General features: G+C 43.8%; 1 protein-coding gene across 2 annotated transcripts in view; it reads right to left on the reverse strand.

The window, feature by feature from the left end:
• The window catches only part of fam124a (family with sequence similarity 124 member A), a 171,530-nt gene extending 161,542 nt beyond the window's left edge, over positions 1 to 9,988 (reverse strand). For both annotated transcript variants that reach the window (XM_084309643.1, XM_084309644.1), the window contains exon 1: positions 9,860 to 9,988. In XM_084309643.1, coding sequence (XP_084165769.1) covers positions 9,860 to 9,939 — 80 coding nt within the window. In that variant the 5' untranslated portion in view covers positions 9,940 to 9,988. The remainder of the gene's footprint in view (positions 1 to 9,859) is intronic.
• Between the last annotated feature and the right edge of the window lie 2,950 nt (positions 9,989 to 12,938).

Here is a 12,938-nt window from a genome sequence, read left to right on the forward strand (position 1 = left end):
GAGGGGAGGAGAGGATAGAAGAGAGGATAGAAGGGAGGAGAGGGTAGAAGAGAGGATAGAAGAGAGGAGAGGATAGAAGAGAGGATAGAAGACAGGAGAGGAGAGAAGAGGAGAGGATAGAAGAGGAGAGGGAAATGGAGGAGAAGGGAGGGGAGGAGAGAAGAAAAGAGGAGAGGAGAGAAGAGGAGAAGAGAGGGGAGGAGAGGGGAGAGGATAGGAGAGAGGATAGGAGAAGGGAGGGGAGGGGAGGAGAGGAGAGAAGAGGAGAGGAGAGGGGATGGGAGGAGCAGATAGGGGAGGATAGGAGAGAGAAGATGAGAGGGTAAGAGAAGAGAGGAGAATAGAGGTGAGGAGAGGATACGAGAAGGAGAAAAGAGGAGAAGAGAGGTGAGGAGATGAGAGGATAGGAGAAGGTGAGGAGAGGATAGAAGAGGAGACGGTGAGGAGAAGAGAGGGGAGGATATGGCAGGATAGGAGAGGATAGGAGGATAGGAGAGGATAGGAGGATAGGAGAGGATAGGAGAGGAGGAGAGGGGATAGGAGAGGATAGGAGAAGAGAGCAGAGCAGAGCAGAGGAGGAACAGTGCAGCTTTGTTTAGATTGCTGGAGGATATGACCCGCAGCACAGAGAGGTTCAGGTTATCAGCTGCACACCCAGAGACTTTCCTCCCACATCAGCTCTTTCCACTGCTGTCAGACTCCTGACCTCTGCTACTTCTCCCAGAACACACATACTGTACACACGTGTGTATGTGTTACAAATACAAACACAAACATGCACAGTCTCCAGACCCCCCCCCCCACACACACACACACACTAATATTACTATACTTGTAAGGTCCTTCCATTGACATGCACTGACAGCTTAACCCTAACTTCGCGCCTCTACCACCTGAGACAGTTAAGGAAGTTCAGAGTATCGGGGAAGATACTCCAGTCCTTCTACTCAGGAGCTGTAGAGAGCATCTTGACCGGAAACATCACTGCCTGGTATGGAAACAGCACGGCACAGGACAAGAAGGCCCTACAGAGAGTGGTGCGCTCAGCCGAGCGTACCACGGGTATTGCACTACCTCCCCTGCAGGTTCTATACAACAAGAGGTGCAAATCCAGAGCCTGCAGGATAATGAAAGACCCTCACCACCCCAATAACAGCTTGTTCCAGCTGCTGAGGTCAGGCAGACGCCTGCGAACCCCAGCTACTAGGACAGAGCGGCTTAGGCTCAGCTTCTTCCCCCAGGCCATCAGAGCCCTGAACAATGAACATTGAGTGCCACAGAACACTGAACTATCCACACACAAGCACACAGTCATGAACACACACACGACACACACGCTGTGCACGCTCACACACTAGCAGCCACTTAACACTTTAACATGAGCGGGCACACACTCATGACGCACACACGCACACTTATGGCCAAAAGGAAAGGCCACTTTAAATTAGAATAACAGGAACAGTGTATTGCACTACCAAATCTACCTAGCATGTCCTATATGCTCTGTAAATAACTATGTACAGATACCGAGATGTCACACCATGTTACCTGTTACCTGTTTATTGCACAATGTTGTTTTTTATTGGATTCTATTATATGTTGTACTAGGGATGCACGATAATTATCGGGCCGATATCAGCAATTATGACATCATCCCGATAAACCCGATAACGTTATTAATAGCTCCGATAATATAATATATTTTTTGGTAAAAAAAATGCGGTGTGGGTGAATTTGGATGAAGTGCGTTTGTTTTGACTGTCCGCTCCTCCCGTTTTGCCAGTACTGTGGTACCACTGATAGTGTGTGGTTTAGGAACAGGGTGTTTTACACAAATCTAGCGCTCCCTTTCTTGGCTGTGACGTAGCCACGTAGTACGTTTCTTGAAAGCAGCGCGTTGTAAACAAAGATGGCGACGCTAGTGGGGATTGTTTCAGAGAGGAAAAGTTTGCTTGCTATTTGTAATAAATGCAATGGAGAAGTTCCACGAGGAGGGAAAAGTGCAGCGGCTTGTGATACATCCAACCTAGCAGGTCACCTGCGGCATCAACACCGCTGCGATGGTGTGTTGTGTTAACTTAAAAGCCTGCAACGACGCGGGGAGCTAAGCAAAGCTAGCCCCTTTCATGGCTGTGATGCAACCTTTGGTTGAATACGCAGTCACTTATTGCTCCGTAGTAGCCAGGTTAATTTGCACCACCAAGGACTGCTTAAAAGCTAGCGGCTTGAGCCCTTGGGTCATTTCTGTCAAACTTATTTAATTTAGCAAACGACTCGTCAATAGGTACAACTAAGCGTGCTCGCGCCGTCGTACACCAGCGGTGGTGATGCCGCAGGCGACCTGCTATGTGTCCACTCAAAGCCTTTCTTTCAAGGCGGACAGCTTTGAAAAAAGAAGAAGAAAAAAAAGCGTTGAGCGTCTTAGGTTGGATGTATTATAAGTTGTTGACGGATTGTGAATTTTCATTTGGAAAAATAAATATGGTCACTTTATCAGTCAAAACTGTTGTCTTGGCTTTTGTTTCTGTTGTCTGGTTAAAAGTTTATTAACCGATTGCAGAATGGGTACAATACAGTACAGCTCAATACATACAATTGTTAAGGGGATGCAGACCAGAGAAAGACTTTCGTCTTGTTTACATCAGGGACAGGGTCCCCCATTTACAATTCATCATAACATAATGACATGCATGACATACAGATAGACAGTGCTGCCTACATCTATACATGACATACCAGATTTGCAAATACAGTACTGTTTGTGATACGAAAAGAGTCCAGAAAAGAGAGTATATACATTTGACGTATTATTATTGTATTGTGATATGTTTTGTTTCATGTTAAAAAAATAAATAAAAATTGATCAAAATATTATTTTAATAATACAATAAATATCGGTTATTGGTATCGGTTATCGGCTTGAGGAGCATAAAGTTATCGGTATCGGTGTCAAAAAATCAATATCGTGCATCCCTATGTTGTACCACTGTATTGCACATCGTTGCGGGCAAGACCACCCGCATTTCATTGTATACTTGTATGCCGTGACAATTAAAACTCTTGACTTGACTTTAGACACACACACACACACACACACACACACACACACACACACACACACAGCATTGACTTGGCTATATACTCTACTACATGCCTAACCCCTAACCCAATCCTTAAGACTTTGAGCACCACTCACGGCTTTATTCGGGTTTACGACCCGACCGTTGAATGCCACGTCACGGCTATTCTCTTTTTTTTTTGCGATCTGAAATCATATTGCATCACGCGAGCCTACCGTTGGAGATCCAGGGACCGCCGGCGATCAGATGTGAAAAAAGCGCCCCCTATCGTCTCACCCTTTTGGAATGGACTCAATGAAAGTGAATGGGAGAACGGATTTCTGACTCCACATTTTACTTCTCACTGATGCAGCCGGGGTCTACCAGAGTTCATTCTGGAGCCTCTGAGCCACGGCGAATATGGGTTATACTGTACACACGATGGATCAATACATTTATCGATTTTTTCGAATGGCGATCGGAAATTGGAATAAACCATTTGGATACCATCTGACCTCAGGTAAGGAATCTATGTTATCAGTGTTAGGATAATCAGACTCGTTTTCACAGAGATATAAGCGTTTATGTGATATGTGATATAGCTGTTTTGACTGTAAAAGCGATCAGGAAATGAGAGCAGCTATTATCAGTGCGCGGCACGAACGTGCGTGCGCACACATATACTATCGATCATCTAGCGTTTATTTGAAAACGATTCATAAATAGGCAGACAAATCACAACGTTCTGGAATATTCCAGTAAAAGGCGATTATCATAGGCATGGGTTGTTTTTCCCCGGAAAACGGGTGATTTTCAAAATGCTATCAAACGGAAATGAAGCGATAAAAATACAATCTGCCTTGCCAATGTTGACTGGAAAATGAGTCTTTGATAAGCGACGGGCAGATTAGACACATAGCCATAATTTAAAACATAGATTAGGCGATATTAACGTTAACATTGGGAGTGGATGGTGGCATCAAGGGGGTAAAAAGGAAAACCCGGCGTGGCATACAAAGTGTTAAACAAGAGAGAGAGAACGTGCTCAAATTAAAAACGTGTGATGTCACCAGGTCTGCAGCTGCTCCATGGGAAGACATGGAGGACATGGGAGGACACAGGGAAGACATGGAGGACACAGGGAAGACATGGGAGGACACAGGGAGGACATGGAGGACATGGGAGGACACAGGGAAGACATGGAGGACATGGGAGGACACAGGGAAGACATGGGAGGACACAGGGAAGACATGGAGGACACAGGGAAGACATGGAGGACACAGGGAAGACATGGGGGACACAGGGAAGACATGGAGGACACAGGGAAGACATGGAGGACACGGGGAAGACATGGAGGACACAGGGAAGACATGGAGGACACAGGGAAGACACAGGGAAGACATGGAGGACACAGGGAAGACACAGGGAAGACATGGAGGACACAGGGAAGACATGGAGGACACAGGGAAGACATGGAGGACACAGGGAGGACATGGGGGACACAGGGAAGACATGGAGACACCCAGCCGTTCCATGTATTTGTTAAATTCCACCATCAGCACACCTTGATTCAACTAATAAAGGGCTAGTTAAGTTGAATCAGGTGTGCTGGTGGTGGAATTTAACAAATACATTGAATGGCTGGGGTGCTTCGAGGAGAGGATTGGGAAGCACTAGTCTAGTCGATTTTGTGTTTTGAGCACAAAGTTCATCATAGATCTAGCCTCTTTATTTTGCTCTCAAAGTGCAAGAGATTGATGCATTTAACTTTAAAATGTACAAAAAAAAAAAAAAGGGGGGAGCATGCCCCCAGACCCCCCTAGGGGGTCGGAGGTTCACCCCCCATAGTCTCTGAAAATCCTGTGGGAAACACTGAACAGGGAAGACATGGAGGACACAGGGAAGACATGGAGGACACAGGGAAGACATGGAGGACACAGGGAAGACATGGAGGACACAGGGAAGACATGGAGGACACAGGGAAGACATGGAGGACACAGGGAAGACATGGAGGACACAGGGAAGACATGGGGGACACAGGGAAGACATGGAGGACACAGGGAAGACATGGAGGACACAGGGAAGACATGGAGGACACAGGGAGGACATGGGGGACACAGGGAAGACATGGAGGACACAGGGAAGACATGGAAGACATGGAGGACACAGGGAAGACATGGAGGACACAGGGAAGACATGGAAGACATGGAGGACACAGGGAAGACATGGAGGACACAGGGAAGACATGGGGGACACAGGGAAGACATGGAGGACACAGGGAAGACATGGAGGACACAGGGAAGACATGGAGGACACAGAGGGAACGTTCCAGATACAGTGAGCGCCCAGGGCGAACGTTCCGGAGCACACCGGTACAAGTTCTGTTTCAGCACCCGGAACATCTACGATATAAACTCAAACAAACCCTGTGTGTGGGTCCAGGAGAAAACCAGTCTCCTATTCGTTGTCTATGGAGCAGTTCCAGATGTTCTACCTGATGACATCACAGGGTTGTATCGTACTCCTGTGGTCTCTGGCAACACATACAGTAGCGACACGGAACTGGCGGCGCACTAATTTTAATTATCACGTGTTCCATATAAGCTCTCGCCAGACGCACCGAGCTCCCGGTAGCCCTGCAAAAAAACATTTGAACACAATTTTTTTTCATATATTTAATATTATTTCATCTCCCGACAGCCAGGCTGTGCAAATTAAATTTAAGACCTTTTATTGAGGCCTTAAATTGAGAATTATGAATTTAAGACTTTTTAATATCCTGCAGAGATACCCTGTTAATCTTATTCTGAACTCTGAACTCTCTAACCACTGAGCCAAAAATCGAAAAATTGGGGGACATGCCTTGTTGTTCCAGACTGAACAAGCCGTCCCCAATCAACTGGTCTGTAGTCTGAAATGCATCCTGGATTTAGGCTAAGTCAGGACACACACGCCCACACACGCACACACACACGCACACACACCCACCCATGCACACACACACACACATGCACATACACACCCACGCACGCATGCACACATACACGTGACGCACACACACAAACACTCACAGACCCACACACCCATGCACACAGACACACCCACCCACGCACGCATGCACACATACACACACAAACACTCACACACTCACACACCCACACACGCAGACACACCCACCCACGCATGCACACATACACGCACACACTCAAACACTCACACGCATGCACACACACACACACACACACACACACACACACACACACACACACACAAACAAGCACATAAACACACAGGACACACAAGTGATTATGCTTGGTTCCAGTTATGGTGTTCCACTGCAGCCTCCGGTGCCCAAAACAAAGCTTCACTCTAAACACTGACTTGGGTTATTAGGTTACCCTGTCCTGCTGCTGACCTGCAGCGTTGGAGGCACAAACAACAGGCCTGGGATCAGCATCTAAGGAGAAAGCCATTCTAGTTCCCAGGTACTTTTACTTAGTACTTTTACTCGCGTTTTGTACAATTTTGGAAGTAAGCTACTTGTACTTTACTTGAGTGTTTTCATTTTAGTACTTTTTTTAAAGAAAACACTTTAGTATTTTTTCTTCATTTTCTTTTTCCCTCCACAACATTTATCTGAACCCAAGACGTGGCAATAATGAAGACGTTGTACTTTCAAATTTGAAAGCCTGCCAACTTCGAGAGGACGTAATCAAAGCCAGCGTAACTGAACAGGTCAACAAGGGTTCAAGAGTTGAATTCTCCCAAGCAATCAATATCTGAAATGGAAGAAGAAAAAACTACTAATCTTTTACTAATCATACTGTCTTTTACTATTATTCACTTTGCTACTAAGGAATCTACCATGCCTATATTACTACCTACTATTATACGAATATGTCTATACTACTACCTACTATGGTAATATGTCTATACTACTACCTACTATACTAATATGTCTATACTACTACCTGCTATGCTAATATGTCCATATTACTACCTACTATACTAATGTCTATACTACTACCTAGTACCTACTATACTAATATGTCTATACTACTACAGTACCTACTATACTAATGTCTATACTACTACACTATACTAATATGTCTATACTACTACAGTACCTACTATACTAATAGTAATATGTCTATATTACTACCTAGGCTAGTACTATACTATCTCTACTATTATGCACTCAAGACTGTAGCACTCAAGTTCAACACTGTTTGACAAACAATGTTACTTGTTACTAGCTGCTACTGCTGTTACTTGTTACTACAGTAGCTGCCATAGTTGTACCCTTCCTGCTGACTTATTGTACAGAACTTGTAAGTCACTTTGGATAAAAGCGTCGGCTAAATGACTACACATGTAAACGTAAACACAGTGGCTCGGGAGGTAGAGCAGTCGTCTGCAGGGAGCGAAATTAACTTTTTGACTCACCGGCCAGTGGCGGGTAGATGGGAAGAATCTACCCGCCAAGCATATTTCTTACCTGCCAACTTTTTTTTGATTAAAAAATAATTATTATTATTTTATATAATTTTTTTTAATAAAATATATATATTATATAATCATACTTGTAGTTGTATTATCTGCGAGACATCGCCACCTCGCTGTCTGCAAACAGCTCCATTGTCTGTGTGTATACTCGAGTGGCCTCCAGCTCCAGCAAGGATTCTCCGGCGCTGCAGCTGGTCCCTAAACTCTACATTCAGCATGCAAAAGGATTCTCCTGCGCTACAGCTGGACCCTATTCAGCAGCCCTCATGCGATGTAAGCCAGGGACTCGAATACGCATGTTGTAGGACATTGATGTCAGGAGCTATCTGTAGCTACTGCTGGATGGCGTTGGGACAACGTCTCAGTGAACTATTTAGTTTACTGCGACATTTCGTAGCGACTAGTGAGCTACCTAGCCAACGGAGGTATTATGCACTGGACTATAGCTGGAGGATTTGTTGATGTCAGGAGCTATTAGTAGCTAGCCGGCTGGATAACGTTACACAATGCCTCATGTATTAAACTAAGTGAATAGTTGACTGGGTCATTTTGTAACGGTAGCTAATGTTATCTCACGAAGGTCCCACTGACTAGACTAACGTCACGGTGACTGTCGGAGGCAATAGCCTCTGTTTACATGCAGCATACAGAAACAGGTGCGGGAGAGGCAGGAGCAGCAGTGCGCTGCGTGTCTGTGCTGAGACAGCGAGTGAGAACTCCGCTAAAGAATTGGATCATGATTTTCGGTTTTCACATGACTATTTGATTGCCCGCCACATGGCGGGCAGACCTCTCAGTGGGAGGCGCCAAACGTAAAAACTGAGCGCCAATGGCGGGTGGCGGGCTTTAGTTTCTCCCCCTGGTCGTCTGGCAATCCGGAGGTTCCCGGTTTGATTCCCGCTCCTCCCGGGCAGCGTGTCGATGTGTCCTTGAGCAAGACACTTAACCCCTAATTGGTCCCGATGAGCAGGTTGACTTGGCACCTTGCATAGTTGCCTCCGCCGTTGGTGTGGGAATGTGTGAGTGAATGGGTAAAATGTGAGTAACAAATTGTAAAGCGCTTTGGATAAAAGCGCTATATAAAAAAGCCATTTACCATCATAGAACGTGTACTTTTACTTTTTATCCTTAAAATGAGTCAAATCAATTTCAAATACTTTTCTACTTTTTATTCAAGTACACTTTTGAACAGAGGACTTTTACTTTGACCAGAGTATTTGATCTTCTTCCACCACTGGCTGCCAGGGATTGATTGAAAACTTTATTAACAGATTGCAGAATGGGTACAGTACAGTACAGCTCAATACATACAATTGTTAAGGGGATGCAGACCAGAGAAAGACTCCATATCCAAGATAGATTCCATAGCGTACGAGCTGGGAAGGAAACAGCCCACTGTGATACAGTACTGCAGGAGATAACTAGAGCCTGTAGGATTCCCAGGGTACATGTTAAAAACACAGTGAAGAGGAACGGTGACAGCCTGTTGATGCCACAATTACAGGCTTGATATGGGTCATCTAGGCTCTCTCTCTCTCTCTCTCTCTCTCTCTCTCTCTCTCTCTCTCTCTCTCTCTCTCTCTCTCTCTCTCTCTCTCTCTCTCTCTCACCCTACACGTAAAATATCCTATATAGCCTACATACAATACCACAAAACAATACTCAGAGACATATCAGGGGACACCTTTGTCTATAGTCGCTGAAAACAGAGTGAACAACGCATTCAGAAAACATTCTATTATTTTACTATCAAGGGCAATCTTGAATTAGACCTCCCGTATAGCACAGTGATGGCTATACGCTCTCATTCATCATTACCAAAACGTGTTGCTGATTAAGAACTTTCCACTAAAAGCATTAGCGTTTAATTTCCCCGGCCAGATGTCCCAATCATTAGGGCATTTAATGGCACATGGATTAAATCCAGAATATACATCAAATCTCAGCAGCGCCAGAGTGCCAAGAATATAATAGTGTTGTTCTGCCTGACGTCATTCTGTAAACTGTCAACCCAAAAGGCGCGTCGTAAAAAGTTGATGAGAGCAGCTCCTTAACGTGAAAAACTGTCTTCGTTGTGATCATTAGCGTTGCGAGTGATGGGAGATAACAGTACAAATAAATAAATTAATTAATAAATAAACCAAAACAATTCCAAGCGACTTTCAGTAAATAAATAAACTTTCAGTCACTTGGAATTGTTTTGGTTTATTTATTTATTTACACCTCGTGAAAGTCGCTTGGAGTTGTTTAAAATGTGTATTAATTAATTAATTATTTTCTATCATCACACTCACCCTCCGGTCTCAGCTCCTGAATCGACACAGTCATCTTCCGCGGAGTTTTTCTCCATCTCAGACATCATGGACTTGGACATTACTTATCAGCATTGTGTGTCACACAACGAAGCGAAATGAGTCAGAAATCAGAAATGTTTAGTTTTTTTTGTTTCGATTTCGAGGAAGGAGCGATGCGTACGAGGAATGAGACAAACAGCCTCCGAACAGCTTTCTCTAACTGTCCTCACTTGCAGAGCTACACGGGCTGTTCGTAGGAGCAACAGGCTGCTATGCTTTTGTTTCTCTGCGTCATCTACATCTACTTTTTTTAGTGAATGCACCGTTTCTGGCGCCCCCCTGTGGACACACAGGATACTGCTCTGCTGGTTAATGTCCCTATCTGTAATCCAAAAGGTTTTCCAGTTTTCTTTTATTTGTCACATATAATGTACATTACAGTGAAATGCTTGGTTCTGTATGAGCCCCCTGAGATAGTGCTTCATACAGTAAAAAAAGTACAACCTAAAGTACAAAGTGAAGTACAAAATGCAAACAATAATATACAAATGCAAGCTTTTAAAAATGCAAGAATGAGGTGGGGATCCAAAATCCAAAAGTGTGGAAATATATGTAGGTCCTCCTAATGTGTGCTAGTGTAGACTTTTATTTTATTTGACATTTAAAAAAAAAAAATCAAGATTCATGAAAACATCAAGGATGAAAACACAAAAAAGTCAAGACTTATTTCCATTGTGGTCCTTGGTCTCAGACAGATACTGTGTAAGCAATACAAAATATGACCACAAATAACAATATGACAAACTACATAGACATTTAAGTGCAGGTCAATTATCATTTCCCCCTCATACATTTAGTTATATGTCACTCCCTTGATTGTCAGAGGTGGAGAGAGTACTGAGATATATTTCTCAAATAGACAAAGGCTATTAATAATAATAATAATAGATCAAATTTCTATAGCGCCTTTCATATAACCCAAGGTTGCTTCACAATCAGGACAAAAGAAAAATAGGGCTAGGGAACTAGGGAAAAAAGGGGGATGAGGGCAGGTAAGGGATAATGGACCTAATCTAATCTAAACTAAATGATGGGGAAAAGCCTTGGAGAAGAGGTGTGTTTTAAGAGCAGTTTTGAAGGTGTCCAGGGTTGGGGCGTTGCGGATTTCGGGGGGGAGAGAGTTCCAGAGGGTAGGAGACGCCACGCTGAAGGCTCTGTCCCCGAAAGTCCGTAACCTGGTGCAAGGGATGGAGAGGAGACCTAGATCAGAGGATCGTAGGTTCCAGGATGGAGTGTGCTGGTGGAGGAGATCAGACAGGTATCGGGGGGCGAGGGCATGGAGGGACTTGTAGGTGAGGAGCAGGAGTTTGAAAGTGATGCAGAACTTGACTGGGAGCCAATGGGGGGGTGGGGGTGATGTGCTGCCAGGGCTTGGCCTTGTTCCTTAAATATTCTTTCTATCTGTAGGGGGCAGTGGTGGAAAGTAACTAAGTATTTTTACTCAAGTACTGTACTTAAGCTAGTCAAGATGAGAAGCACGTTCAGTCACAGACTCATACCCCCCCGACACTCAACTAACCGCCTCGGTCAGTCCTTCATACCAGCGGCCATCAGGCTCCACAACAGTGAGCAGGGACTGCTGCCAGACATCCAACTACAACTACTAGGAACCTAAAAGGACAATAATACTACCTTATGCATACTGCACCTTATGTGAATACTGTATACTTCAGTTAGTTAGTTATATTGATTTGTTATATTGTTTACACTGCTTGTTTTTACTAAGGGGGGGGGGGGGGGGGAAATACATCCCCTCCCCCATGCTGGTATGATGCCTGAATTTCCCCCAAGGGGATCAATAAAGGAATATCTTATCTTATCTTTAAGTACATTTTCGAGCTACTTGTACTTTATGTGAGTATTTTCATTTTAGGGAACTTTATACTTTTACTCCACTACAGTTCAAGGGAAATATTGTACTTTTTACTCCACTACATTTATCTGAACCCATCAGTTACTAGTTACTTTGAAGAAAAGGATTTTTTTTTAAACTTACATTTTTATTAACATTTATAGACAAACAGCACTTACCAAAAAAAAAGAAAAAAAGAAACTAACAACACAATAAAAACAAAAAAAAACAGTGCACATAAATGATCACATGGGTATCATGGTTAGTTGTCTGGTTCCACTACAGTTGTTCTCCAGGTACTTAATACAAAGGCTGATTGTGTACCTCCCTTAAACAGGTATAAAAATATAATTCCTACTCAAAGATATTAAATACTGACTAAGGCATGCATGTGTGATATGGGTCCAGAGACCCTCCTTGAGCTTCTTTCTTCCCTTATCCTTCGTCCTTTTTTTTTTATTTTTTTATTAACTTTCACTTTGCCTTTTTGATTCACCCATACACAAACCACATCATCCCTGAGTATTAATATAACACTGTTAAACAGACATAAATAATAAAGTGTAAAAACATAAAACAATTGTAATACCCCAAAAAAATAGAAAATGCTAACTAAAGCATAGGTGTGTGACATGGGTTCAGAGACCCTCCTTGAACTTCTTTCCTCCTTTACCCTTCGCCCTCTTGTGTTATAATTGGTTCTTCCTCTGTGATGTCGTTTTCGTTCCCTTTATAATCCTCCCACTTTCCCCATCTTTCCCCAAATTTCTCTTCCTGTAACCTCAGCATGTGTGTTATCCTCTCCATATCCTGTATTTCTTCCACTATTCCTATCCATTGTGCTATTGTCGGTGGGTCTTCCTTGTACCACAGTCTCGTTATTGCTTTTCTGGCCGCTATCAACATTATCTTTATTAAATATTTGTCCCCCCCTTGTATTCCCTCGTGTGTCAGGTCTCCTAAGTAAAGCACCAGTCCTGTTTGTGGTAACCCGTATCCTAATATTCTGATCATTGCCTCCCCTATCTCCTCCCAATACCCCTTCAGCTTCTGACATCCCCAGAATATGTGCGTGTGATTTGCCCCCTCCTTCCCACACATCCTCCAGCATGCTCTTTGTGTTGGTGCATATTTTCCCTTCAGCTCTGGGGTTATAAAGAATCTGAT

The sequence above is a fragment of the Notolepis coatsorum genome, assembly GCF_963971535.1.
Source record: "Notolepis coatsorum genome assembly, chromosome: 3".
Taxonomy (NCBI): Eukaryota; Metazoa; Chordata; class Actinopteri; order Aulopiformes; family Paralepididae; genus Notolepis; species Notolepis coatsorum.